Raw genomic sequence first — 27,645 nt, forward strand, 5'->3', positions numbered from 1 at the left:
AATGCCAACTTTACTTTATATTCATATTATACTGATTATACTGCTAGCTTATCTGGGAGATGCATCGGTATGGGTATAGTGTTTGCTTATGCAATTACTCTATGTCATGACGATGATATTAGAGTAGTATCTGGTAGTTTAGGCGTGGTGTCTAGATTACGGAATATCATTATTTGAGGTTATATGCTGCGGATGAGAGATGGGCCGCTGATGGTGACAGCTTAGTATGGGTATTCCTCCGCGCGTGTATATAGTCCTAAGTTAATTTCCTGGGGAGGGTACTCCTCCGTATTTAGCCCCGGCTGTATAGTCATGACGGGCTGTCGTAAGGAACTCGACAGTCAGGGGTGTCTTGTCGAAGTACCAAGAGGGCATTGGAAAGAGGGTATTAGCTAGTTAATCATATAACTAGAATGTATGTATACTAGGAGTATAGGAATAGATTATCGTTTCTATTTTCTTTTCACTTAGCTTAGACATTTTAGTATGAGAATGAGTAGCTCCCTGCTTGTGTGTCACTCTACCCTCGGATTATTTTAACCCCTGCTTAGACTCTGATTATTACAAGTAACATATAAATTATTAGTCCGGTTCTCTCTACTATGATCTTCCCACGAGATTAAATAAATACGATACCCTTGGAATACTCTCGGGTGAAATGCTACAATGGTATATCCGTGCGCTTGCAGATGACCTCTGTAACCATAATGTACCAGGATTATTTCTGCACCATTGCTGGAAATTATATTTCTAGTAATGACGTTAAGAAATACCAACAACGGTCAAGGCGAAATTTGCTCGAGAAAAAGGAACTGAAAATTTGTTCCCTCCCAAAACTATTTCGGGGCTATCTAATCGGGGTGTATTTACGAGGAGCTGTTCTATTGGGTGCCTGATTAGAATGTTGAAGTCTTGGATTTCAAAGACATGAAGATCCAAGATCGCCTCCCTGTCTTCATAGTAGACATGCACGTCTTGCACAATCCCAAATCCTTCAATGATATTTCCATTGGGATGCTTGAAGAATTTGTTTGTCGGGATTATTGCTTTATCGCTTAGATAAGCTAATGCAAAGGACTCGAAAATGAGATTAACCCCGACAGTTGGATTATAGAGAATACCAACGTTGTTCCCTTCTAAATGACATGGAATAACTCAGGGATCGGTATTTATCCGAATTACGTCAGATGAAAGCTCTGCCTCCCTTAGCCATTCGTCACCCATTATGGTTGTCAGCTCCCGAACAGTTTCCCTTAGGAACCCAAGTTCCATAGTATCGGGAGGTGGCAAAGGAACAAGCGGCCACTTTTTACTGAAATAATTCAGGGTGTCGCCGTAATCTTCATCAAGGCCATCCCTGAATAGAACTGGAGCACGATCCGGAGTCTGAATTTCTTCTTTCGCAATGGATGACGGCTCGGGAACTACTTCGTCAGTCGAATAAGTTGAATTAGAAAGTTCAGGTTCTGATTCGACTGTTGAAGGCTCCTTTATCTTAGACACAAATGCCTCCAATGGGGGTTCATTGTATTGTGCCATGAAGAAAGTGTTTTCCAGAATGTGATCTAGAATTACTTTTCCTTCTGACGGTGTTTTATGCATGAATGATCCCCCGACAGTTATGTCCAGATAAAATGCAGACTCCTAATCTAGGCCCGTATCAAAATGTTGCAAAAGCACATATTCGGGTATAGACAAGGTTGGTCCGGATTGCACAAGATTAGTGAATCTGGACCAGGCTACACCTATTGATTCGTTGTTAATCTGTTGAAAACTAAGAATTTCTACTCGAAGGGCGGTAATACGAGTAACCGGGAAAAAGGCAAGACAGAACCTGTCTTGTAACTTTTCCAAACTACCGTTTACACATCCTACGGTAGATGTGTATCATTGCTTCATGCCACGAATCTGAAGGCATGAGCAAACTTGCTAGAAGTCTCGCAGATGATAGTAGGGGTTTTCCTGATCAAGACCAGAAAAAGGATTTTCCCTAACCATACTGATTAGTTCGGAGCGAATTTCATAGCCAGTTGTAAAAATCGGCTCCGATGAAGCAAGTGGCTCATAGAATTCGCCCCTTGGAGCAGACAGCTCAAAGAGAGGTTGCTCCATGGTCGAGAAGAATTGAACATGAATACTTCTCTGGGGTAGCAGGGGTGAAGGTAGAATAAAAAAAATAAAGGGATACGAGGATGAACTGGGTATTGAAAAAATCAGCAACTGTTCCCCGGCAATGGCGCCAGAAATTTGTATTGGTATTTCTTACAATCACAGATAGAATCCGCAAGCGCACGGATATACCGATGTAGCATTTCCCCTACGGAGTATTCCAATGGTATCGAATCCAAGAGAACGTGTGTGATTAACTCTTCCTCTGGTTCATCCAAGGACACCAAGCGAAGATAGGCAAAGGATAGAGAGGATTTCCTAGTGTGAAACAGTGTCTAGGGAAAGCTTAATTTTAATCCTAACGCAATACTTCAGGCACTTGCAACCCGCTGTTCCTAGATGTCGCTCTACTACGTACCCGAACAGGGAGGACTTAAGTGCTCTCGAGGGCTGTCACCACCTCTACACCCACCTCAAACGTACTGTGGGATACGCTGGGATACGCTGCAATTACTAGATATTAACTACCTAAACACCATGTCTAAGGAATTAGTATCTACTTCAGTGTTTATAACTCACTAAAATAATCACTATTAATATAAAATCAAAAATTCTGAGAGAGATACATTGTTACAGTGGTTAAATTTGTTGTAATTTTTTCTCCTTTATTAGTATAAAATCTTAATGGTGGGGGCTTCCCCTACTGTGGTTCTTTCAAAAAAAATAATCACTATATATTAGTTGATTATAGTAAACAATAATCCCGTATACTAATTAGGAACTAACCAAGAGGTAATTCTCACAAGATAAATCTATATTACTCAGAAAGATAATTCTTATTAATATTAGAGTAATAAACAGAATAAAAGAAACAGGAAAGGATTACCGACAGCTCCAGAATTCCACCGACTTCTTCTACTCTACTCTCTTCCTAATTCTAGTATACAAATAGTACAATACAGCATCTTGTAATTCAACTCAAGATTGGAAGTGTGTGAATTGATGGAAGTGAAGTCTATTTAAAGGGCAGGTATGATGAGGACATCAACACCATCGATACATCCACGTCCCCCCAAGTACAGCATGATGGTCCTATTACCCGCGCTCGTGCACGTCAACTAAATTACCAGGTGAGTTCTTTCTTGAGTTCATATTCCTCTTCTTTATACCCCGGAGACGCGTGCACTCGTGTTTTACTCAGGAACGATGGAGAGGATCCAAAGGGGAGAGGATTCGCGCAGGGTGGATTCGGACTGCAGGGCAGCGCCAACTTCTGATGGCCGCAACGACTTCATGTGAACTCCGATTTGGGCGTGCAAGTACTTCATGGAAAGCTTATCAAGTCGACTTTCAAATGGATTCAGCCACATGTCCATATCTATTCTGGAGCGGCCGCAATTGTCATTTTACTCCCGACTGTTTTCTGTCCATGGTGCTGCGTCACCTCTTTTGGCCCAATGGGCTGTGTATCCAAGTTGGGCCTATTAGGGGCGCGTCCTAGGGTTGGAGCACGACCCTATGGTTGTTCTTCTCCTCTTCTTATACCTCTAGTAGCCGCCAAGAACACTCGGGTTTTGATGATAGAGATAGCTACTTGCTACCGGCTCGCAGCGCGCGTGTTGGCTAAACCGCCCGTCTGCCTGTAATCGGAACCCCACCATATTGTGTTTTGATAGTGAAACTTTCTTCTTTATCTAGCAATTTCGGTGCTTGTTCTACCTGTTCTTGCTTGTTCTTCGATTGCTTGCAGGACGAGTACCCTCGTGGCCGGGTTGACGCGCACCACAAGTTCGCGGCGACCATTGGAGACGGTGTATCGGTTGCTAAGGCGCAGCGTTTTTGGACGGTTGTAGTCAGGCCGTGAACGTCGTCTTCATCCAATCGAGTTATCCCTTACCTCTCATCGAAAGATCGGGCCACAAACCCTAGCGGGTTCGCATCAGGTGGTATTAGAGCGTGGTTCATTAGTGAGAGATTTTACCCTTCCCTTCGTCATTAATTTTTTTTCCTATAGTCCAGAAAAGGCCAACAAAAAAAAAATAGTAGATTAGTTTTCCCGTGATCCTATAGACCATTGTGCCTTTTTACTAGTACTGCTTAGTTAAGACTTGTTGAGTTTTCGATTGCATCGGTTGTGTTAATTTGCTGGTCTTAGTGTTAGGCGATTAGAGTTTCGAGTTCTTGCCACAACCGCACATCGCCACCTTCATCAATTTTGCCGTCATCACCACCGTCACCGCCATCGCAGTCACCCACCAAATCACTTTCTATTTGTGTTTGATCTGTTGCCGATAGCATTTGTGAGTTGCCTTGTATCCTGCCGCCACTAGAAAGGAAATAGAACCCTGATTCGAGTGACCTTCCTTAAAACAGTCATATCCTTTTCATACGGACTCAAAATTAGGCTTATAATATATCCACGGACATCTACAAAAAAAGATACATCCGATTCTGCCCCACTTTGCCAGGTTCGGCAAATTTAAAATCGCCGAATTCCTCTTGCAAAATTTTGTTTTTGTGGCGAGAAGCTTTGGGACCTAGTCGCATAGAACTTTGAAAAATTCTACAAGCTTCATACTTTGTCCGTTTAAGGTAAGATTTTCTGTGGTTGGTTGCAGTGTGCTCCTGGTTGTGAAAAAAATATCAAAAAAATAAAATAAAAATAAAAATAAAAAGTCGTGTCTCTCTCCTCAGCACTAGAGAGAGAAAGCAAAAAAAAAAGGGATCCAGCGAGCACACCCCACCATTCCCTCTTTGTCACCACCTTTCACCACCGTTTCTTGTTTTCGTTGCTGTTTGGGTTTGTGTTTTGTGGCGTCCTTTGTGGTTAGGCTCGCGTCTCTACTTCAACTAGTCTAGGACCAGCACTGTACACTATACCCTTGAGCGATTATTCAACTTGCTTTGGTTAACGTGGTTTCTAGTTTTCTCTTGAGCATTGCTTTCAGCCCACCGACAGCTCCACCACAAACCCGACTACAACTTGACAGGTCTTGTTGCTACAGCACCGATACACCTCGTTCCACGGTTGCTAACTTGTGGGTTGCTGTCCCCCTCCTGTGGGCAAGGTAAGAACTTGTCACATCCTGATTTTCGTTTCAGGATTTATAAATTATTTAATAAATTAATAATAGAATTTATATTAAATGTTCATTAATTTACAAGTAAAGTTAAATGTGGGAAATAAAATTTCCTAAATATAAAGCATGGTTGGATTTAATTTTTATTAAATTCTCCATGGTTAATTATACTCTCTGGAATATTCTCGGATTTTTCGGAGCTCAATTCCTAATTTTAATCATACAAAGAGCATTTCAGTAATTACCCACATATTAAATTAATCATTAAATGGTCTAATTGTAATTTTGTTAAGTACTTTGAGTGTCCAAGTATTTTCAGGATTTTCTTGAAATTATTTGAGCATTGGAAGTATTTTTAACAATTCAAAGATCATTTCAGTGATTAATTTAATTGGAAAAGTATTTAAAATCCCCTTCTCCTTTTCGGGCCGAAATAGGAAAAGTTCAGCTTCAGTCCTCGGCCCATTCTCCTTTCCTTTCGGCTGGCCTTATCCCTCCTCCAAAGTCTGCTTTGTGTCCCTCTTTCAATCGGGCCAAGAAGTAGAAGCCCAGCCAAAAGTCTAGTTTGCCTCCCTGCTACAGTGTCATCTTCAATCTCCAGCCGGCTGGAGACACAGCCGAGCCGTGCATGCCGAGCCCGAGCCGCCCCTTTTCTCCCTCAAATCCGCATCCAATCCGGCCCTTTTTCTTCCGGATTTTTGAGGGGTTTTGATCCTCTCGTCCTCCTCTATCTTTCCCCTCAAGAATCGGAGCAAATGGTTGAGTATATTGCTCGAATCAAACTCGTTTTCGGGTTTATCTCCAAAACCGAGTTTTTGATTTCTCGGATCGATTTCTTGCGGGAGGAGTCCGATCTCTTCAATCCAAGGCTATAAATAGGACCCTCTAGTCCTCCTCTTTCGTTTGCCCCTTTTCCCGAGCTCTCTAGTGCCCCGTAGCCTCGTCGCCGCGTCGTCCAACTCGCCGCCGCCGCCGGCCGAGCTTCGGCGAGGTCGCGCCGCCGCCCTTGCCGTCGCCGCCGCTTGCCGCCGCCGCCAAGAGGTGCGCCGAGGAGAGAGGAAGCCCGGCCGCCCGTCCTTCTTCGCCGCCGGTCGCCGTAGCTCGCCGCCGTCGGTCAACCCGAGCCGCCGCCCGTTCCCCGTCGTTGCCGGCCGTCGTCGGACGTCGTTTGTCGTTGTGGTGAGTACCGTTGGGTTCGTCTCGTCGTCCTCTACGTGTACATGCCCTCCAAATCCGCAGCCGGCCGCTCTATCTCCGGCGAGGTCGTCATCGTGGTTCGGCCGCCATCATCATCCTTCCTTTTTCCCTTTTTTCTAATAGATTAAATCTTCGGAAAATCATAACTAAATAACCGTAGATCCGTTTCAGGTGGTTCAAGTTGCTAAATTCATCTAAAATCATGATCTACATGTTTGTTTACTTTATATGTATTGTTTATTTGGTTTTTATTAGTCTTTTTCTTCGTTTTGCGTGTTAGCTTGTCGTTTCCGTCGTTGCGAAGGTTCGTGAGTGCGTCAGGAGTGTTCAGAAGATTAATTGAAGACCGATTATTGCAAGGCAAGTCACACAGATCCTAAACACAATCCTTTGAGCATGTTGATCCTATATTTAAATTCTCTATTTATTTCAACTGTGCATTTATTTTCGAATGTCACCGGGTGGTGTGAACTTATTCCTTTGTTATGGCCAATTTGCATTGATTACTTTATTCCTTGATACCTTGGGTTATTATAACTTGACTAGTTGGGCTTTATATATTGGTTCAGCTAGATATTAGTTATGATTGCTTAGCCATGCTTAGAAACATTAGCACACTATTGGGATAACTTATGACTCACTATTATTTAAGGATGGCTTAATGATAGTTCACGATGGTCAATCGTGATTGGTTAATTAATTACTTGCCAACTAAAACTTGATAATGGTGGGTTGTGAGCACATGGTTTTGAGAGTCGTGCTCATGACAATTAAGGACCGGTTCGCGAGCTACTGTTGTGAAACATTTATCGTGCCAACCACAAGTCAGCGTGGGCAACGGCTTTATCTTTTGTATAGCGTGATTCATTATAGTGCGCCAGACTGAGAAGTGGCGAGAAGTCCACGGGGGTCGCTGGGGAGTCCATGCCTCTGGTTTTTGAGGGGGTGATTATGATCCAGGAAAGGTGCGCTGTAATGGATTATGTTGTGCAAGGGGTATTGTCACAACTCCTTTCCGAGGTACCGTGGTGGTATTGAGGCACATGGTGACATGATGTGGGGTTGTGTCTTGTGGGTACAGTGGTACACCTCTGGCCAGAGTAAAACTATTCGAATAGCCGTGCCCGCGGTTATGGGCGGGTTGAGCAATGTTTTTCGTGATTAGTCTCACACCTCTCACAATAATTATGGATGTTATACTTGGTAATAATTTGTTTAGCTCCTGGTTTGGAGTTAGATCTGTACAGCCGGGTATGGTTGTTCAGGATGGTTGGGCCTGTGCAGCATGGGTGTGCTGTTCAGTGTTGATTAAAATTTCTGATTAATTACTCCACTATTTTACTTCTCTTAAATGTTTTGCTAAATGCTGATTTTGCAAATGAGCCTATATTATGCCATCCTTTGGTATCCTTGTGCACTTGCATATTTGCTGTGTGGCTTGTTGAGTATGTCATATGCTCATTCTTGCAATAATCAATCAACCTCAGTTGAAGATAAAGGATCCAGAAGGAGAAGACGTTTGGCTTATACCCCAGTTGAGCTGCCTGTGGGAGTGGAGCTGAAGCCATCGCTAGACCGTTAATTCCGCTGCTGTTTTCTTTTCTTTTGTAAGTGTGTAACGTTATTATTATGATGGATTTGTATATTAAATTGTCAGTTTGTGTACCTCGGCTGATTCCTGGACGAGGATTTTATGCACAAATAAAGTTCAGAAATTACTAGTGAATTTCCGGGCGTGACAAGTTGGTATCAGAGCCATCTTGACTGTAGGATAAGCCAAATGGTCAAACCTTAAGGACTAATTTTCCGAAAACATAATTTGTGAAAATTTTCCTTTCTTTCTTATCTAGAATTCTTTGCAAATCGTTTTGTCATTCTTCCCCCTTCCTCTTTCAACTTGAGTAGTCGTTAATCTTGATGGAGAAACTCGAAGACGTCGATGTTGTCAACTTCTGCAAGTCAAGTGGATCGAGGAATAAGAAGATGATAGTCGAATCTTAAGTGTTCAGATAGAGTGAAGTTTGGAACCTATCTTAGAACCTATGCCGCCAAAGTGTCTTTGAAGAATAGTTAGTAGGGTAGAACGTTTGTTGTTTGCTTTGTGTGTAGGTATGGTTGCATTCCCATCATTAGAGAAGTTCATTGATGAGTGTGTGACTATACTAGGTTGCTTGCTTAATCAACTTGAACAATATAATGGTCTACACACATCAGATCAGTGTTAACCTGGTTAAGGTCTTGTCTTTAGTGTAACCCCTCTCCTTCTACCTTTTCTAATCTGCATCAGAATGGTGGGATCATTTCCGGATGAACAGAGCAGAACGACAACCAATCACTTGGGAAGAGTTTACCGAAGGATTCAAGAAGACACACGTACCTGTAGGAGTTGTTGCTTTGAAGAAGCGTGAGTTTAGGGCTTTGAAGCACAAGGATCGTACCGTGGCAGAGTATCTTCATGAGTTCAATCGTCTGGCACGTTATGCTCCAGAAGATGTGCGTACTGACGAGGAAAGGCAGGAGAAGTTTTTGGAAGGCTTAAAGGATGAGCTGTCAGTTATGTTGATCTCTCATGACTATGTTGATTTTCAGCAGCTGGTTGACAAAGCAATTCGACTTGAAGACAAGAAGAACAGGATGGATAACCGTAAAAGGAAAATGACTGTATCCCAGGAGGCACAAGGTAGTAGCCAGAGGCAGCGTATCAAGCCACTCCAAATTAGTGAATCTTCTTCCGCTGGTCAAGGACAATCGCAACAGTTGAACATCGGTGGTGAGATCAAATCAGAGACTAATGAAAGCAATGAAGTTAACATCGAGCAAGCAAATCAGCCGGTGCTAGTTCAGCAGGATCAGTCGAATAACAGTAGTGGAAGGGAGCAGCAGGTATGTTTCAACTGTTACAAGCCAGGCCACTTTGCAAGAGAGTGTCCGAAGCCGAAGCATCCGCAGTCGCAAGGTCAAGTCAACAACATTGTCGTCACAGGAGCCAATGCAGTGCCAGTTGCGTCTTCAAGAGTTGCGTCTTCAAGTGTTACAACTCAGCCACCAGTTTCAAAGCGGCAGTAGTTTTCTTTAAAGCCTTAGAATAATTATCGGAGTTATGGAATAAGATAGACTGCAGTTTACCTATGCCTTTTTCTTTCTAGCCGTTCCGAATCTCGGGACGAGATTCTTTGTAAGGGGGGTAGATTTGTCACATCCTGATTTTCGTTTCAGGATTTATAAATTATTTAATAAATTAATAATAGAATTTATATTAAATGTTCATTAATTTACAAGTAAAGTTAAATGTGGGAAATAAAATTTCCTAAATATAAAGCATGGTTGGATTTAATTTTTATTAAATTCTCCATGGTTAATTATACTCTCTGGAATATTCTCGGATTTTTCGGAGCTCAATTCCTAATTTTAATCATACAAAGAGCATTTCAGTAATTACCCACATATTAAATTAATCATTAAATGGTCTAATTGTAATTTTGTTAAGTACTTTGAGTGTCCAAGTATTTTCAGGATTTTCTTGAAATTATTTGAGCATTGGAAGTATTTTTAACAATTCAAAAATCATTTCAGTGATTAATTTAATTGGAAAAGTATTTAAAATCCCCTTCTCCTTTTCGGGCCGAAATAGGAAAAGTTCAGCTTCAGTCCTCGGCCCATTCTCCTTTCCTTTCGGCTGGCCTTATCCCTCCTCCAAAGTCTGCTTTGTGTCCCTCTTTCAATCGGGCCAAGAAGTAGAAGCCCAGCCAAAAGTCTAGTTTGCCTCCCTGCTACAGTGTCATCTTCAATCTCCAGCCGGCTGGAGACACAGCCGAGCCGTGCATGCCGAGCCCGAGCCGCCCCTTTTCTCCCTCAAATCCGCATCCAATCCGGCCCTTTTTCTTCCGGATTTTTGAGGGGTTTTGATCCTCTCGTCCTCCTCTATCTTTCCCCTCAAGAATCGGAGCAAATGGTTGAGTATATTGCTCGAATCAAACTCGTTTTCGGGTTTATCTCCAAAACCGAGTTTTTGATTTCTCGGATCGATTTCTTGCGGGAGGAGTCCGATCTCTTCAATCCAAGGCTATAAATAGGACCCTCTAGTCCTCCTCTTTCGTTTGCCCCTTTTCCCGAGCTCTCTAGTGCCCCGTAGCCTCGTCGCCGCGTCGTCCAACTCGCCGCCGCCGCCGGCCGAGCTTCGGCGAGGTCGCGCCGCCGCCCTTGCCGTCGCCGCCGCTTGCCGCCGCCGCCAAGAGGTGCGCCGAGGAGAGAGGAAGCCCGGCCGCCCGTCCTTCTTCGCCGCCGGTCGCCGTAGCTCGCCGCCGTCGGTCAACCCGAGCCGCCGCCCGTTCCCCGTCGTTGCCGGCCGTCGTCGGACGTCGTTTGTCGTTGTGGTGAGTACCGTTGGGTTCGTCTCGTCGTCCTCTACGTGTACATGCCCTCCAAATCCGCAGCCGGCCGCTCTATCTCCGGCGAGGTCGTCATCGTGGTTCGGCCGCCATCATCATCCTTCCTTTTTCCCTTTTTTCTAATAGATTAAATCTTCGGAAAATCATAACTAAATAACCGTAGATCCGTTTCAGGTGGTTCAAGTTGCTAAATTCATCTAAAATCATGATCTACATGTTTGTTTACTTTATATGTATTGTTTATTTGGTTTTTATTAGTCTTTTTCTTCGTTTTGCGTGTTAGCTTGTCGTTTCCGTCGTTGCGAAGGTTCGTGAGTGCGTCAGGAGTGTTAAGAAGATTAATTGAAGACCGATTATTGCAAGGCAAGTCACACAGATCCTAAACACAATCCTTTGAGCATGTTGATCCTATATTTAAATTCTCTATTTATTTCAACTGTGCATTTATTTTCGAATGTCACCGGGTGGTGTGAACTTATTCCTTTGTTATGGCCAATTTGCATTGATTACTTTATTCCTTGATACCTTGGGTTATTATAACTTGACTAGTTGGGCTTTATATATTGGTTCAGCTAGATATTAGTTATGATTGCTTAGCCATGCTTAGAAACATTAGCACACTATTGGGATAACTTATGACTCACTATTATTTAAGGATGGCTTAATGATAGTTCACGATGGTCAATCGTGATTGGTTAATTAATTACTTGCCAACTAAAACTTGATAATGGTGGGTTGTGAGCACATGGTTTTGAGAGTCGTGCTCATGACAATTAAGGACCGGTTCGCGAGCTACTGTTGTGAAACATTTATCGTGCCAACCACAAGCTAGCGTGGGCAACGGCTTTATCTTTTGTATAGCGTGATTCATTATAGTGCGCCAGACTGAGAAGTGGCGAGAAGTCCACGGGGGTCGCTGGGGAGTCCATGCCTCTGGTTTTTGAGGGGGTGATTATGATCCAGGAAAGGTGCGCTGTAATGGATTATGTTGTGCAAGGGGTATTGTCACAACTCCTTTCCGAGGTACCGTGGTGGTATTGAGGCACATGGTGACATGATGTGGGGTTGTGTCTTGTGGGTACAGTGGTACACCTCTGGCCAGAGTAAAACTATTCGAATAGCCGTGCCCGCGGTTATGGGCGGGTTGAGCAATGTTTTTCGTGATTAGTCTCACACCTCTCACAATAATTATGGATGTTATACTTGGTAATAATTTGTTTAGCTCCTGGTTTGGAGTTAGATCTGTACAGCCGGGTATGGTTGTTCAGGATGGTTGGGCCTGTGCAGCATGGGTGTGCTGTTCAGTGTTGATTAAAATTTCTGATTAATTACTCCACTATTTTACTTCTCTTAAATGTTTTGCTAAATGCTGATTTTGCAAATGAGCCTATATTATGCCATCCTTTGGTATCCTTGTGCACTTGCATATTTGCTGTGTGGCTTGTTGAGTATGTCATATGCTCATTCTTGCAATAATCAATCAACCTCAGTTGAAGATAAAGGATCCAGAAGGAGAAGACGTTTGGCTTATACCCCAGTTGAGCTGCCTGTGGGAGTGGAGCTGAAGCCATCGCTAGACCGTTAATTCCGCTGCTGTTTTCTTTTCTTTTGTAAGTGTGTAACGTTATTATTATGATGGATTTGTATATTAAATTGTCAGTTTGTGTACCTCGGCTGATTCCTGGACGAGGATTTTATGCACAAATAAAGTTCAGAAATTACTAGTGAATTTCCGGGCGTGACAAGTTGAATAGATTACACCTGTGATCAGAGTATAATCTATTCGAATAGCCGCGCCCTCGGTTATGGGCAAGCCGAGCAATATACCCAAGTTAGTGGTTTTAATTCTTAAAACCTGCTTAACAAGTAAAATGTGGAATGGTTGGCCTGGGTTGGCTTGGGACGAGCTGGGACCCAGGGTCGGGTTGCCAGTTTGGTCTGAATCATCGTAGGCCTTGGGTTAAGGCAGGTTCGTGTGGGTTCACGGCCTTGATTAATAATATTGTATAGCTCTAGGATCGTATTTACAAAATAGCTTTGAGCAACTAAGTGTCTTTTGATGCTGTTTACTGCAAACCCTAACCCTTTATATTATAACCCTCTTGTACTCCCTTGCATTTATTCTGCACTTGTGGGTGTGTCTTGTTGAGTACGGTGGTTGTACTCAGTCTTGCTCAATTTTTCCCAATCCCAGAAGAGGAGCCCCTGGATGATGAAGGCTTTGGTGTCTAGCTCGTGCCTGCCGTCAAGCGCCTGTGGTCGTCGCCCTAGTCTTCCGCTGTTTTCCGTTTGTCTTTGTGTGTGCTGGGCCTTCGCTGCCCATGTAATAAATTAACTATTTACGCTTCCGCTTGTTAAACTCTGAACTGTATCAACTTTTGGTGTACCTTACTTCCTGGGACAAGGAATAATGCACGCACGTAAGGAACGCCCGTTGGGTTATTTCCGGTCGTGACAATCACTATGAGAGCCTCATTGTGCAGCGTGTCCTTAGCGCACAAATGGAGAAGGCGGAGCAAAATCAGCGACACACATTGTTCCAAACAAAGTGTGTCATCAAAGAGCATTGTTGCCGCATGATCATTGATGGAGGTAGCTGCAACAAATTGGCTAGCAGCGAGATGGTGGAGAAGCTTGCACTTAGCACAAAACCGCACCCACATCCATACTACATCCCTTACCTCTCATCTTCATCCAATCGAGTTATCGCTTACCTCTCATCGAAAGATCAGGCCACAAACCCTAGCGGGTTCGCATCAAGGTATGACAGTTATTGGAAGGAGAATTGTCGGAAATGCCCCCCAATCGCCATCAGGAACGCATCTGGGACGTCTATGCCAAACCACAGGATCAACGGTGGAGATATGGGTTCGGCTGTGTCAAGGGGTGACCATCTCTAGCAGGAGGCTGTGAGGCACCCCTTTGAGAGTTCGACCGGGGGCAGCGGGTGAGATTCGAGGATTTGGTGAGCGAAACTGTGTGTGATCTTGATCTCGGAGGCTCCTCCAAGACGATGAGACAAAAGAGATTTATACAGGTTCGAGCCTCTATGAAGCGTAATACCCTACTCCTGTGTGTATGATTCTTCTGTGCTTAGAAAGTCCCTGAATCCCTGGTATGCAAGCTAGGGTTAGACAAGCTTTAGCTCAGGGATCCTCCGTCCGATCCCCCCTCCTCGCTAGGCATGGTCCTCCTTTTATACTCTAAGGGGATACCACATGTGCTGCGAGTGCTACCTAGGTAGACGACAGGCCTGACAGGTGGGCCCCACCTGTCAGCGGCAGCGAGCGCGCGCGCGGGCTCGGCTAGACTTGGGCCGACTTGGGCCGAGGAGGAGAGAGAGAGGGTTTTGGGCCGACTTTCGGCCCAAAGCCAAGAGAGGATTTTAAAAACCTTTTTCGATTTAAATTATTCATTAAATGCAATTCCATTTATTAAAAATACTTTCTTAGCTCAAATAAATCCCAGAAAAATCTAGGAATTATAGAGTTAAGTAAAGTATTTAATGAAATTTTATCTGGCCCCATTTTATATTGGAATTTATTAATTAAAATTAGATCTTCTCTTCTAGGCTTTTAAAATAAATTCTAATAATTCCAATTAAACAACAATTTATATATTTAGGATTTTTAGGGTGTGACAAATTACATGTCTTGTGCCTAAGCCCAGAAGCTATCTGCACGTCGGTTGCTGCGCGGGGCCCATAAAATCATGCAGGGCGCCCTTGTCATTCATCATTTAACAGATGAGGACTTCTGGGTTCTCGTTCACACCAGAAAAAGGGAACCCGGGTTAGTTCAGATTGGTTGGACCAGCTCTGACCGGGGTAAGAGGCTGTGAAGCCCCTCATCATTATGATGGGACGGGACGGAGCACGCCGCTCGCCGCCTGACACACTGATAGGGCGGGGTTACACAGTCGCCGTCCAATCGGTCATTCCACCGGTCACAGACCGGTCAGATGAGCAGCACGCCGCATTAAATGTGGCATGGCGCGGTTGCATAGACCGCTTTAAATGCAGTTAGGTGGGCGTTAGGCGCGCCCACCTAACCCTGTACAAGTGAGCTGATACGTGGAGGGGTTCGGGGCAGCTCGACCCCAAGCGAGGGCGGCCTCCTCCCTCTAGCTTGGAGTAGCCGCCACAACACCCCGGGCTCGACCCTCCTCGGGGAGAGCCACGTGGGTTTGAGGGCGGCCCGACCCCAAGCTGGGAGGGGGCAACCGCCACAACACCCCGGGCTCGACCCTCCTCAGGGAGAGCCACGTGGGTTTGAGGGCGGCCTCCTCCCTCTAGCTGGGTGGGGGTAGCCACCGCTCCACCCCGGGCTTGATCCCCCCTCGTAGGGAGCCACGTGGGTTTGGTGGCGGCCTCCTCCCTCTAGATGTGATACCCCCGGGCCCATATATCCGACAGTAGCCCCCGGCGTTAGCCCTGACCAAAACCTTCCCCCGGTGGCCAGGGTTGACGCCACTCTCCTAGTCTAACGATGTGGGCCCGGTCTCTTCTCCATTCTTTGTTGGCACTAGGGCCCATGCGCCTTTTTCGCCCCAACTTGAGGGAGACTCGCTGTCCCGTACCTTAGGTTGTGAACTTATTTTTTGTATATATTCAGCAAACGTTGTTAGATTCTCTCGGGCCCGCGACATCATGCTACGCACCTCACTTGCCCCTGCCTTTTGTTAACCTCTGTTCATGTTCTACTTCATCTATTCAAACGATTATTTTTGCGTGAGTGTGAGGACTGAACCTTCCATAGCCAGCAATCCTCACCCGCGATCAAGCCAAGCTGGGTGCCATAGCCAGCCGGCGGGGCCAAAGCCAGCTGCTACGGGAGAGCCAGCACAGGGGGCGTCGATGGCGTCCAGAGCTCGACACGGGGCTAGGATAGAGCTAGGAATCATAGCCCCCACACTTTTAGCAAAGAATCATTTGAATGGGTGAAGTGAATACAAACTTTTTGTTACCAAGGGGGGCAAACGAGCGTGCGACACGTGGGAATCATGGGACCGCGAGGAAGAGATGGGTGAGAGATAAATATAAGCCATGATAATTTTGCTAATAAGCATGAATAAAAAAGATATGTACTTAAAGGAAGTATTACAAATGTTGTGCTCAAAAAGAGTACCCGGGCAACGCTGAGCTTTCCCAGAGTGGTTTGCTTTGGTCCGGGTATTGTAACACCTCCTTTGTTACCGTTGTTTATCCTTATTTACATGTCGCGACCTTTCAAACCTTTGGCTCGAAGAGGGCTCCCCACCCTGGGTTTCGAACCCTTTAGGGAAGCCTGCGACCACTTAGAAAACGAGGTCAAGCTCCCATGAGCCTGCGCCCTAACACTACATATTTTGTTCGCTCTTTCCTTTCGGTGGCCTCCTTCCAATCTCTCTTCCTTCTTCATGGACGATTACTTTCGCACGAGTTTGAGAGCCGAAAAATTCTAGAGCCAGCAATCCCCGTCCACATTTGTGCCGGGCCGAGTACCGTAGCCAGCCGGCGGGTCCAAAGCCAGCCGCTACGGAAGAGCCAGCACAGGGGGTCCCGGGCTTCGACGGCTCCCGGAGCTCAACTTAAGGCTAGGATAAGACTAGAAGACTTAGCCCCCACACTTAGCGAAGAATCGTTCATGAAGATGGGAGAGAGGTTGGGCTCTTACCACCGAGGGGCCAAACAAGTGCGCAACACGCGAGCGTCGTAGGTCCATGAGAATAGAATGGGGGGAAATTAAATATAAGATTTTAAGCTAATGAATTGAAAAATTGAAAATACTTGAAGCTTGAAAGGACGATCAGTTGAGCCAGCCCGGGCACTGTAGCCAGCCGGCAGGACTAAAGCCAGCCGCTACAGAAGAGCCAGCACAGGGGTCCCGGGCTTCGACGGCACCCGGAGCTCAAAACTGCAAGAGTCCTCCCAAGAGTGAACCGAGGTGGCAGCAGGTTCATGGGCTAACCCCGCGCTTGGCCCCTGAGGGCCATGGGGAAGACGTTCGCCATGACCCGGTAACCACTTCCCGCCGCCTCTATGATCGCCGTGCAGATCTGGAGGGACTCGGAGGGGTCAGCGCCATCGTCGTACTTCTCGGTGAGGCAGGGCTGGAGCTTTGGGGGTCCTCAGACATTCCGAAGACACGCCATAAAGACCTGGTAGCCAAGCTTACCTGGTGGGGATGTGGGGGACCTTGCCCCCAGCCTGGGGTGGCGCGACACTCCTGAGGATGCTGTGCCTTCCGCCGTAGCGGCGGCGCGACACTCACCACGCCGGCGCTCAAAAGAACCTCAAAAATTACGAACGCGCCCCCTACCTGGCGCGCCAGCTGTCGAGGGGTGACCCTCTCTAGCGGGAGGCTGTGAGGCCCCCCTTTGAGAATTCGACCGGGGGCAGCGGGTGAGATTCGAGGATTTGGTGAGCGAAACTGTGTGTGATCTTGATCTCGGAGGCTCCTCCAAGACGATGAGACAAAAGAGGTTTATACAGGTTCGGGCCGCTATGAAGCGTAATACCCTACTCCTTTGTGTATGATTCTTCTGTGCTTAGAAAGTCCCTGAATCCCTGGTATGCAAGCTAGGGTTAGACAAGCTTTGGCTCAGGGATCCTCCGTCCGATCCCGCCTCCTCACTAGGCATGGTCCTCCTTTTATACTCTAAGGGGATACCACATGTGCTGCGAGTGCTACCTAGGGAGAAGGGAAAATATTCTCTATATCAATTACATGTCTTGTGCCTTAGCCCAGAAGCTATCTGCACATCGGTTGCTGCGCAGGGCCCATCAAATCATGCAGGGCACCCTTGTCATTCGCCATTTAATGGATGAGGACTTCCGGGTTCTCATTCACACCAGAAAACGGGAACTCGGGTCAGTTCAGAGTGGTTGGACCAGCTCTGACCGGGGTAAGAGGCTGTGAAGCCCCTCATCATTATGATGGGACGGGACGGAGCACGCCGCTCGCCGCATGACACACTGACAGGGCGGGGGTACACAGTCGCCGTCCCATCGGTCATTCAACCGGTCACAGACCGGTCAGATGCGCATCACGCCGCATTAAATGTGGCATGGCGCGATTGCATAGACCGCTTTAAATGCAGTTAGGTGGGCGTTAGGCAAGCCCACCTAACCCTGTACAAGTGGGCTGATACGTGGAGGGTGTCGGGGCAACTCGACCCCAAGCGAGGGCGGCCTCCTCCCTCTAGCTTGGAGGGGACACTCGCCACGCCACCCCGGGCTCTACCCCCCTCGGGGGGAGCCACGTGGGTTTGGGGGTGGCCCGACCCCAAGCTAGGAAGGGGCAGCCGCCGCAACCCCCGGGCTCGACCCCCCTCGGGGAGAGGTACGTGGGTTTGAGGGTGGCCTCCTCCCTCTAGCTGGGAGGGGGTAGCCACCGCTCCACGCCGGGCTTGATCCCCCCTCGCGGGGAGCCACGTGGGTTTGGGGGTAGCCCGACCCCAAGCTAGGAGGGAGTAGCCGCCACAACACCCCGGGCTCGACCCTCCTTGGGGAGAGCCACGTGGGTTTGAGGGCGGCCTCCTCCCTCTAGCTAGGAGGGGGTAGCGACCGCTCGACGCCAGGCTTTATGCCCCCTCGCGAGGAGCCACGTGGGTTTGGGGGCGGCCCGACCCCAAGCTGGGAGGGGGCAGCCGCCACAACACCCCGGGCTCAACCCTCCTCAGGGAGAGCCACGTGGGTTTGAGGGCGGCCTCCTCCCTCTAGCTGGGTGGGGGTAGCCACCGCTCCACCCCGGGCTTGATCCCCCCTCGTGGGGAGCCACGTAGATTTGGGGGCGGCCTCCTCCCTCTAGGCCTGATACCCCCGAGACCATATCACCGACAGTAGCCCCTAGCGTTAGCCCTGACCAAAACCATCCCCTGGTGGCCAGGGTTGACGCCACTCTCCTAGTCTAACGATTTGGGCCCGATCTCTTCTCCATTCTTTGCTGGCACTAGGGCCCATGCGCCTTTTTCGCCCCAACTTGAGGGCGACTCGCCGTCCCGTACCTTAGGTTGTGAACTTATTTTTTGTATATATTCATCAAACATTGTTAGATTCTCTCGGGCCCGCGACTTCATGCTGCGCACCTCGCTTGCCCCTGCCTTTTGTTAACCTCTGTTCATGTTCTACTTCATCTATTCAAACGATTATTTTTGCGTGAGTGTGAGGACTGAACTTTCATAGCCATCAATCCTCACCCGCGATCAAGCCAAGCTGGGTGCCATAGCCAGCCGGCAGGGCCAAAGCCAGCTGCTACGGGAGAGCCAGCACAAGGGGCCCTGGGCGTCGATGGCATCCAGAGCTCGACACAGGGCTAGGATAGAGCTAGGAATCGTAGCCCCCACACTTTTAGCAAAGAATCATTTGAATGGGTGAAGTGAATACAAACTTTTTGTTACCGAGGGGGGCAAACGAGCGTGCGACACGTGGGAATCGTTGGACCGCGAGGAAGAGATGGGTGAGAGATAAAAATAAGCCATGATAATTTTGCTGATAAGCATGAATAAAGAAGATATATACTTAAAGGAAGTATTACAAATGCTATGCTCAAAAAGAGTCCCCGGCCAACGCTGAGCTTTCCCAGAGTGGTTTGCTTTGGTCCGGGTATTGTAACACCTCCTTTGTTACCTTTGTTTATCCTTGTTTACACGTCGCGACCTTTCAAACCTTTGGCTCGAAGAGGGCTCCCCACCCTGGGCTTCGAACCCTTTAGGGAAGCCTGCGACCACTTAGCAAACAAGGTCAAGCTCCAATGAGCCTGCGCCCCAATGCTACACATTTTGTTCGCTCTTTCGTTTCGGTGGCCTCCTTCCTATCTCTCTTCCTTCTTCATGGACGATTACTTTCGCACGAATTTGAGAGCCGAAAATTTCTAGAGCCAGCAATCCCCGTTCACAATTGATCCGGGCCGGGCACCGTAGCCAGCCGGCGGGTCCAAAGCCAGCTGCTACAGAACAGCCAGCACAGGGGGTCCCAGGCTTCGACGGCTCCCGGAGCTCAACTTAAGGCTAGGATAAGGCTAGAAGACTTAGGCCCCACACTTAGCGAAGAATCGTTCATGTAGATGGGAGAGAGGTTGGGCTCTTACCACTGAGGGGCCAAACAAATGCGCAACACGCGAGCGTCGCAGGGCCATGAGAATAGAGTGGAGGGAAATTAAATATAAGATTTTAAGCTAATGAATTGAAAAATTGAAAATACTTGAAGCTTGAAAAGACGATTAGTTGAGCCAGGCCGGGCACTGTAGCCAGCCGGCGGGACCAAAGCCAGCCGCTACAGAAGAGCCAGCACAGGGGTCCCTAGCTTCGATGGCACCCGGAGCTTAAAACTGCAAGAGTCCTCCCAGGAGTGAACCGAGGCGGCAGCAGGTTCATGGGCCAACCCCGCGCTTCGCCCCTGAGGGCCGTGGGGAAGACGTTCGCCATGACCCGGTCGCCACCCCCCGCCGTCTCTATGATCGCCGTGCAAATAAATGATGAACTTTGTTGAACATCTTAAAATTATTGTGCAAGACATGTGATTATGTAACACTGATGTTTATATTTATGTATATATTTGTTATGCTTATGTAAAAAATTGCTAAATATATAATTGTTCCAAGTAACTCGGTTTTGCTGGTTATGATTCTTACCACTTGAATATGTTATGTGAAATATGTGAATAATATGAATGTTATGTGCATGGATGTGTAAAATATGTGAATGGCATATGTGTATGTGAATGAGGATACTGGGGATGTGTATGTGCTGGGGGATGCTGGGGAATATATCTATTTCTGTCTTTATGCAGCGGGCATGGCTAGCAAAGGCCCGAGGCTAGCCAAAAAGAAAAAAAATATTTTTTTTGTGGGATATACTCATCGGTGACGGGCTTTAACTTATAGCCTGATTGAGTTATAATCATTCGTGACGGGCATAAGTCAAAGCCCGATTGAGTTATAGTCATCCGTGACGGGCTTTGGTTAAAGCCCAGTTGAGATTAAAGTCATCAGTGACGGGCGCTAGTTGAGGCCTGATTAAGATTAGATCTTCCATGACGGGCCCTTGTTTGACTGGTCGTCTGGGTCAAAGCTATCGGTGAAGGGCTTTAGTTTAGGCCCAATTGAGATAACTTCATCCATGATGGCCATATGCCCGATAGAGATGATTTCTCACATTAGTAACCTTTACGCCGTGACGGGCACCATACCCGACACAGATGGGGGTTGACGCCTGATTGAGATGTGGGTGACCGTTGTAGTGCTAGCACTAGGATTTGCTCATGATCGAGCTGCCCCGGTGCTCATGAACGAGTCCAGGTTGTTGGTCCCCAATGTCTATGCTACCATTTGGCCCTATAGAGGATTAATTCATCTCTAGTTAGAGTTTCAACTTTCAAGTGGAGTTGATCCAGCTTGCTTCTCAGCTCAATGGTGACCATGTACTCAACACCTACCCAGATATTGGCAGGACTATGACTGTGGATGAAGCAAACCGCTATGCAGAGTATGCTGTTGCTAGATTTTTGGAAGCTAGCAGGATTTCTCTAAGAGCTCGTGCAAATGAATCTGCTTTGGTCACCATGAGGCCTGCACTCACCAGCAGAGCCTCACCATCCTCTGATTTATCATCTGAACTCTGATGGATTGTTCTGAGATTTAACCACAATTCTGCATAATGATTTGCACCGCATCAGCTTTTGGTCGATAAGAACTCATATAATGTGCTAAGCAAACATAGGTAGGTTGGTGTACTACAAAGTGTGCTAGCATTATGTAATTGTTAGATCTTAAACATGGCATTATACATAGACATCATGGTACTTCATATCTCAAGCTTTTACTTCAGCTGTCCACTGATAAGGCTGAGATATCAGCTCAGAAGTATCTGATAATACCTACGTCGCAGTACACCTTAGCTGCTCCGCCGCCAGACAATGGCGGTACCCGACCATTCTCATCTCGCCATAGCTGCTTGAAAATGCCAAGTGCGACATCGTCTGGCCAACCAACTTCTCCAACACCATTAGCCTCTCCAATGGCGGCGGCAGCGGCACAACGGACAGATGGAGGAGCACGGTGGTGCTTGGTTGCCGGGTTGAAGGAGCACACGCAGACGGGTTCCATCCTACTTACCGTCCGCCACCGGTCTCTAGGGCCGCCACCACCGCTCTGCCTTGAAGGTTGTCCTCCAATACACGTTGGAGGCGCCAGCCAATGCTCCGCTTGAGGCCGTGTTGTCGCTCTGCCATGAGGTCAGGCCATCGCACAAGCCGGGGAGGGAGAGAGATAGGTGAAGAGAGGTAAGGGTCACTGATAAGTAGGCCCCACCATATGCCACGTCAACGAAACCGGGGGAAATTTTGGTCCATACTGCCAAGGGACTTACTATGCATGGTTTCTAATAATTGAGGGGTAGAGATTGCTGGTATTGGGGATTAGGGATGTAATACATACTCGATGTAAAGTTGAGAGATGTCAGATGAACTTATTCCGTTTATAAATGTGTTGATTGCAAATAAAGTTGCATTCTAATTATAAAATGCGTACCAACTTGATTGTGAAACACCTTGAAATTGTTATTCATATTCCTTGTTGCCTGAGTTTATTCTTTATTGCGTGGTCAATTATTGACATTGCTTAACATTGCTTATTTAGATGATTTTACACTTGACATTTGGTATATGGATGTGAATACAATGATCACTAATTGTGAGTGATTGTCGGAGGACGGCTGGAGACATGAGCGCCATCCGCAACAAAAAAAAATCATTATTGTAACCAAAAACTTAATAAAACAAAATAATTTTGATTGGGGCGGTATGGATAGAATATGGGTGGTTCTATGAAACGACAAGCCTTCGACCCAGGTCAGTTAAGGACTGAGTCAAGAAGCTATGCAGGAAATGAACCAAGTACGACCACATTTCTAGAATGGGTATAGACCCGGTGGACTAAGTAACCCGAGTAGGGGGGCACCTTTCATGGTAGTTCTACAGTTATTACTGTTGTGCGGAAGATGTGTTGGAAAAATTAAACATCATGAAGATATATTATGTAATCCCCATAGTACCTCAGAAACGCCAAGTAGGGTTGGGCGCTAGGGTGCAATGGGGATCCAATAGTCCTTGGAGAGGGTGCCGCAATGCGAGGGTGACCGAAAAACTGGGACGTGACAAGTCTCATGTGTTGGGTGCGTCACGAAGGGATTAAAAGCATACATCCACTACAGTGTGAGTAAACAAATATATCCGAATCGCCATGCTCGTGGTTAATTGAGCGTTGGGTCTTGTACTACTCTTGACTAGCCTCATATGTTTTAATCTTGCTTAGAATAGGATTGAGAGGGAATGTGTGACCTTGCTCGATGTGCGGGAAGGTCGGATTGATCAAGAATGTGGAAAACTGGATGCGAGGGTAAACCGGACCAAACGACAACCTCAACTTAAAGTTGTTTTCAATTAAAACTGCTAAGCCACAAGTTTGTGAAATGAATTGTGAAGTGTCGCTTTATGAAAATAAACCAAGCCATCCTTGAAACCCTGTGTACACTAATGCATTATGTAGTAGTGGCTTGCTGAGTACGTTGGTACTCACTTTTGCTTAATTAATTCCTTTAGAAGAAGGTGTTGGAGTCGACCCATACCTGTGCCATGCTAACGAGCAGGTGCCGAAGACGGTGAAGTAGGGACCTAGGTTCACCAGTCGCTGCCTGTGGAATAAGATGGGCCGTCGCTGTTTCGTTTCCGCTACCTTATCTACCTCTTTTGATATTTGGTATTGTAATTGACCATGCTTGGTCTATTTAGGTCCCACTCTGGCTACCCTTGTATTATTAATGTATTGTAAAACTTTTATAACGATGTCAGCTATGTGACATGTAACTTTGTCATGTGTGTATCATCTATTGATCAAGAGAATGGTATTGTAAACACATGGGGATTCTGATGTATAAAACCGAGGGCCCACAAAATTGCAATACACGCTGAACGACTTAGAAGGGGTTGGTAGACAAGCTAAAACTCGATTGTTTGGGACATATAATTTCATATAGTTTATCTATGCGACTTCTTAACTCTCTTATGTTGGGTATATGCGTCACGAATGGTTTGTGTTGGTATGTGTCTCACGAATCAAAAACCGATGGTTCAGTTCCTTTTCCATTAATAAAGTTGCTTTCTCCTCCCGCTGCAATGTCTTCCTTCTCCTTGCATTCTTTCTACTCCATCTTCCTACGTTTTCCCTCCAACTAGCATTCAGGTTTGTAGCGACGTTCAAATTGCTCTCAGTACGACGTCAACCGATGGTGCATTATGAGGCAAAATTGTAGGAAAGACACAAAACCAACAAGGGCAATGAAAATAATGAAAAAATATTCCTAACAATATCGATCTTCCATCAAAAGTATTCAATTCTTACCCCCATTTTTCAAACTTTTTAATAAACAAAACTCACGCAGCTACGGGTAATAAATCGCCCTACCATAAGGCAGGCCATATAAATTGTCCTACGGTAAGGTGATTTAAACTCATCTAACCACTGTCCACTGCTCGATGTTGCATTAGCCATGTTCGTGTTATTTTTCTCTACTTCTATTCAAATCTCAATAAATTTTGGAAGCACAACATGTCCATCTCGATTATGATATAGTTCGCACATTCTGTTGCTCGCTGTTGCTGCTCTCGTTGATGTGTTGCTTAGTGGCAAAACAGAAATGCGAATTTACCTTTATATGCAACTGTTTACACCAAAAGGGGAAAAAAACGGGTACCTTGCAAAAAGGAGTATAACTTTGCAGTTTCAAGTCCCACTTCAACTACAACCCAATCTGCATTACAGGATGGGAGTCTAAAACGACTGCAGTTTCAGCGTTTTTGAGGCCTGCAGAGACACTGGGCTCGCGTTGCAGCAAAAGATTAGGCGGCGGCGCCCACGGTGGCGCCGGCGGTGAGCCTCGACGAGCCGTAGAGAGTCTCCTCGAACCGGATGATCTCGTTCTTGGAACCGTAGGCCACTTGAGTCCGCTCGTCGAGGTTGTTGATCACCTTGTCCAGCACCGACTGTTTGCCGTCGCTGCTGTACCCGCCGGCTTTCTCTATCAAGAAACCCAACGGCGCCACCTCGAACAGGAGCCTCAGCTTGGCCTTGGCTGTCGGAGACGTCACGTTGGTGAAGATGCCCTTCTCCTTAACTATGATCTGCATCATAAAAGATCCCATCAAGGTAGGCATCTCATATTTCTCGTAGCAATTCTGCATTCAATTTACCGGATTTTGTGACAGTTCTGAACTAATTAATGACATGGCTTTAGGAGTTCCATATTAGTGGGTTTTGTATGCTGATGTCTTAAAGCCAGGATGACGTAAACGTTTATTTTATTTTTTTTGGCAGAGATTTAATATAGTAATTAGGCACATTTTTGGTTTAACACATGGTTCTGACAGTTGCAGATTTTGTGGTAAGTACCTGGTTGACATCAGGAACCATTCCTCCAGTGTAACGCAATGTGTACTTCTCCTTGACATAGTAGTTGATGAGCTGAGAAGGTACATTTTGCAGTCATTAGACCCATGAAAAGCAAAAACTTCTTGACAAATATGATGAGACCAGTACCAAAAGAGTTGTACCTTGTCATATTCAGGATTATCAAATGTAGCCCTCAGGTTACCAGGAGAGAACATTTTCCCCTCTCCAATGGTTGTGGTGTCCTTGACATGCTGCCATTTTCCTGCAATATTGGTTGGAAGTCTGAATACAGGTTGTATACTTAGAATAACTTAATTGGTAGTTCCAATTGTTGGAACGCGGAGCAACCTTCATCAAGAAGAAGGAATTCATGAGTTCCAGGACAATCTTTGAGAGCGATAATGTAAGTAGTGCGAGGGCCATAGATGCCCATGGCAGCAGCAACTTGGTCTCCACCGGTGACGCCTGTCAGCTTGTCACCAGGCCAGACACCAAATATGGTTCCAACTGTGAAGTTCGTGTCGACAATGCTGGACCCATCAAGAGGGTCGAATGCTACACTGAAACCACCTGCAAGATGACAGCAAGACAGAAAATTCAGAGGACACGAATCTGCAGAAGGCAAATTTTTGGTATCCTTTAAATGTTTTGTAACACCAGTTTAAACACATTTTAGCAAAATTGAATTGCAAGATAAAGTGCTTAAAACTTGGGGAAGGTGGTGATGTGGTGAGTTTTCCCCTTGCTCTGCATTAAGTATATAATCTCTAATAGAATTGTGCTTCATTGAAATATTATATTATTTGCACAGATAAATAATCGTTCATATATATCCAACATTGTTTTCGGTTTGTGGGGGAGGATGGATTACCATCGACTGGTCCACCCATGTCTTGCAGCTCCGGGACTTCCTCGGAGCACGCATACTTGCAGACATGAGAGTATTCCAGAGCCTACATGGAGTGGTACGTTGTACAAATAAGTCAAGTGCAAAAGCATGATGCGATATATGCGTCATATAGCATACCCGGATGAATGAATGAATAACCATTGCAAACTTCTAAGCACCTCGAAGAGGAGCTTGTCGGCGAGCATATCGACGGCGAGCTGCTCGTCACCGAAGGAGTTGACGCAGGCGGTGCCGCCGCACGACGCCGTCCTGACCTTGAACGAGATCGTCCTCATCGCCTCCCCCATGCAGATGAGCAGCCTGATGAGGTTCTTATCCGGCGTCGCCTTGGTCAGGAACTCCTCCTAGCACCATAGTCAGTTAGTCACACACACATCAGCGTAATCTTCACATGGCATGTGACACACACAGTTGCACAACTTGTATACGCGTGCACGCACCAGGCTGTCCCCGATCTCGCACCGGGTGCTGAGCGCCGCCCGGCTCGCCGCCTTGGACTGCCTCCCAGACGGCAGCGACCTCGCCGTGTTAACCCGCAGCGACTCGCCGTAGAACGTGCTCGGCGGTCTAGCGGCCTTCCATGGCATTGCAAACACATACGATTAATTTATGTCACCGCGTTGCTACATGCAAAGTGCAGGCTATGGCAAGTGGCCGGCCGTGTTTCCATACCTTGGGCCTGTAGGACTGCGAGAAGGACATGGCGGCGCAGCACGCTGGCGAGCGCGTCGCCGCCCCGCGGGTGTAGCTGGCCGCGGCCACCGTCTCCATGGCCGGCCTAGCTAGTTAGTTAATTCGCAGGGGTGACGCCGCCGGACGAGAAAACTTAATGGCGAGGGAAAGAGAGGGGCAGGCAGTTGCTGAGCTTGATAGTGTACAAGTTTCCGTAGTACGTTTTTACGTTGCCAGGCAAAGCTGCTGCGGGGTGCACCAAGCCCGGGCTCGCGGATTTGGGAGGACACTGGGACTGGACCAGATAAGTCGTGCGACGGGGTGAAGCCATGTGGCGCTGGAGAAGATAGAGCGTCATGGATGCACCACGACCATCCGTGGTTTGTGTGGCCCTGCGGGGAGGATCGCTCAACCGCTCAGGTCTGATCACAAGTTCAGCAACTGTAAACTGGACTACTATCTATTGGGTTCGTCCGTAGCATCAGCAACACAGTGCCATTTGCAGTTTAGGTCGGGGGATGGGTACACTTCACACACTGTGCTGTGTAGGGGTGTGTTAATTCGCAAGTGCAGGATTTGAACCCATCCTCCTGCACGCAAAACGGAGCAGCCTTTTAACACATGATTAATTAAGTATTAGCTATTTATTTTTCAAGAATAGATTAATTTGATTTTTTAAGCAACTTTCGTATAAATTTTTTTTTGCAAAAACCACGCCGTTTAATAGTTTGAAAAGCATACGCGTGGAAAATGAGGGAGAGGGGTTGGGAACATGGGGTTGCAAACACAACCACATGTGAAGCAGCAGACAGTCGGGCCCGCATGTTAGATCCGCACTTGGACTGGAGAGCAGAGCATCGCACACA

The 27,645-nt window shown here is 46.7% G+C and overlaps 1 protein-coding gene and 2 long non-coding RNA genes across 3 annotated transcripts; 2 read left to right on the top strand and 1 right to left on the bottom strand.

Annotated features, from left to right (window-relative positions):
* Positions 1–6,094: 6,094 nt before the first annotated feature.
* Positions 6,095–8,112, top strand: LOC136356105 (uncharacterized). The gene is made up of 3 exons (XR_010740798.1): positions 6,095–6,368; positions 6,667–6,746; positions 7,874–8,112. It is a non-coding gene; the product is annotated as an uncharacterized lncRNA (long non-coding RNA).
* A 2,373-nt stretch (positions 8,113–10,485) lies between these two features.
* LOC136356104 (uncharacterized) lies at positions 10,486–12,503 on the top strand. Its single transcript, XR_010740797.1, has 3 exons — positions 10,486–10,759; positions 11,058–11,137; positions 12,265–12,503. It is a non-coding gene; the product is annotated as an uncharacterized lncRNA (long non-coding RNA).
* An 11,919-nt stretch (positions 12,504–24,422) lies between these two features.
* Positions 24,423–27,100, bottom strand: LOC4335227 (sedoheptulose-1,7-bisphosphatase, chloroplastic). Its single transcript, XM_015777973.2, has 8 exons — positions 26,780–27,100; positions 26,548–26,682; positions 26,266–26,451; positions 26,069–26,150; positions 25,546–25,767; positions 25,359–25,459; positions 25,198–25,269; positions 24,423–24,929 (listed from the first exon to the last, which is right to left on the bottom strand). Exons 1-8 carry the CDS (start codon positions 26,876–26,878, stop codon positions 24,648–24,650), a joined length of 1,179 nt encoding a protein of 392 aa, XP_015633459.1. The 5' UTR covers positions 26,879–27,100; the 3' UTR covers positions 24,423–24,647.
* Between the last annotated feature and the right edge of the window lie 545 nt (positions 27,101–27,645).

This window comes from Oryza sativa, chromosome 4 (assembly GCF_034140825.1).
Source record: "Oryza sativa Japonica Group chromosome 4, ASM3414082v1".
In the NCBI taxonomy this organism is placed as follows: Eukaryota; Viridiplantae; Streptophyta; class Magnoliopsida; order Poales; family Poaceae; genus Oryza; species Oryza sativa.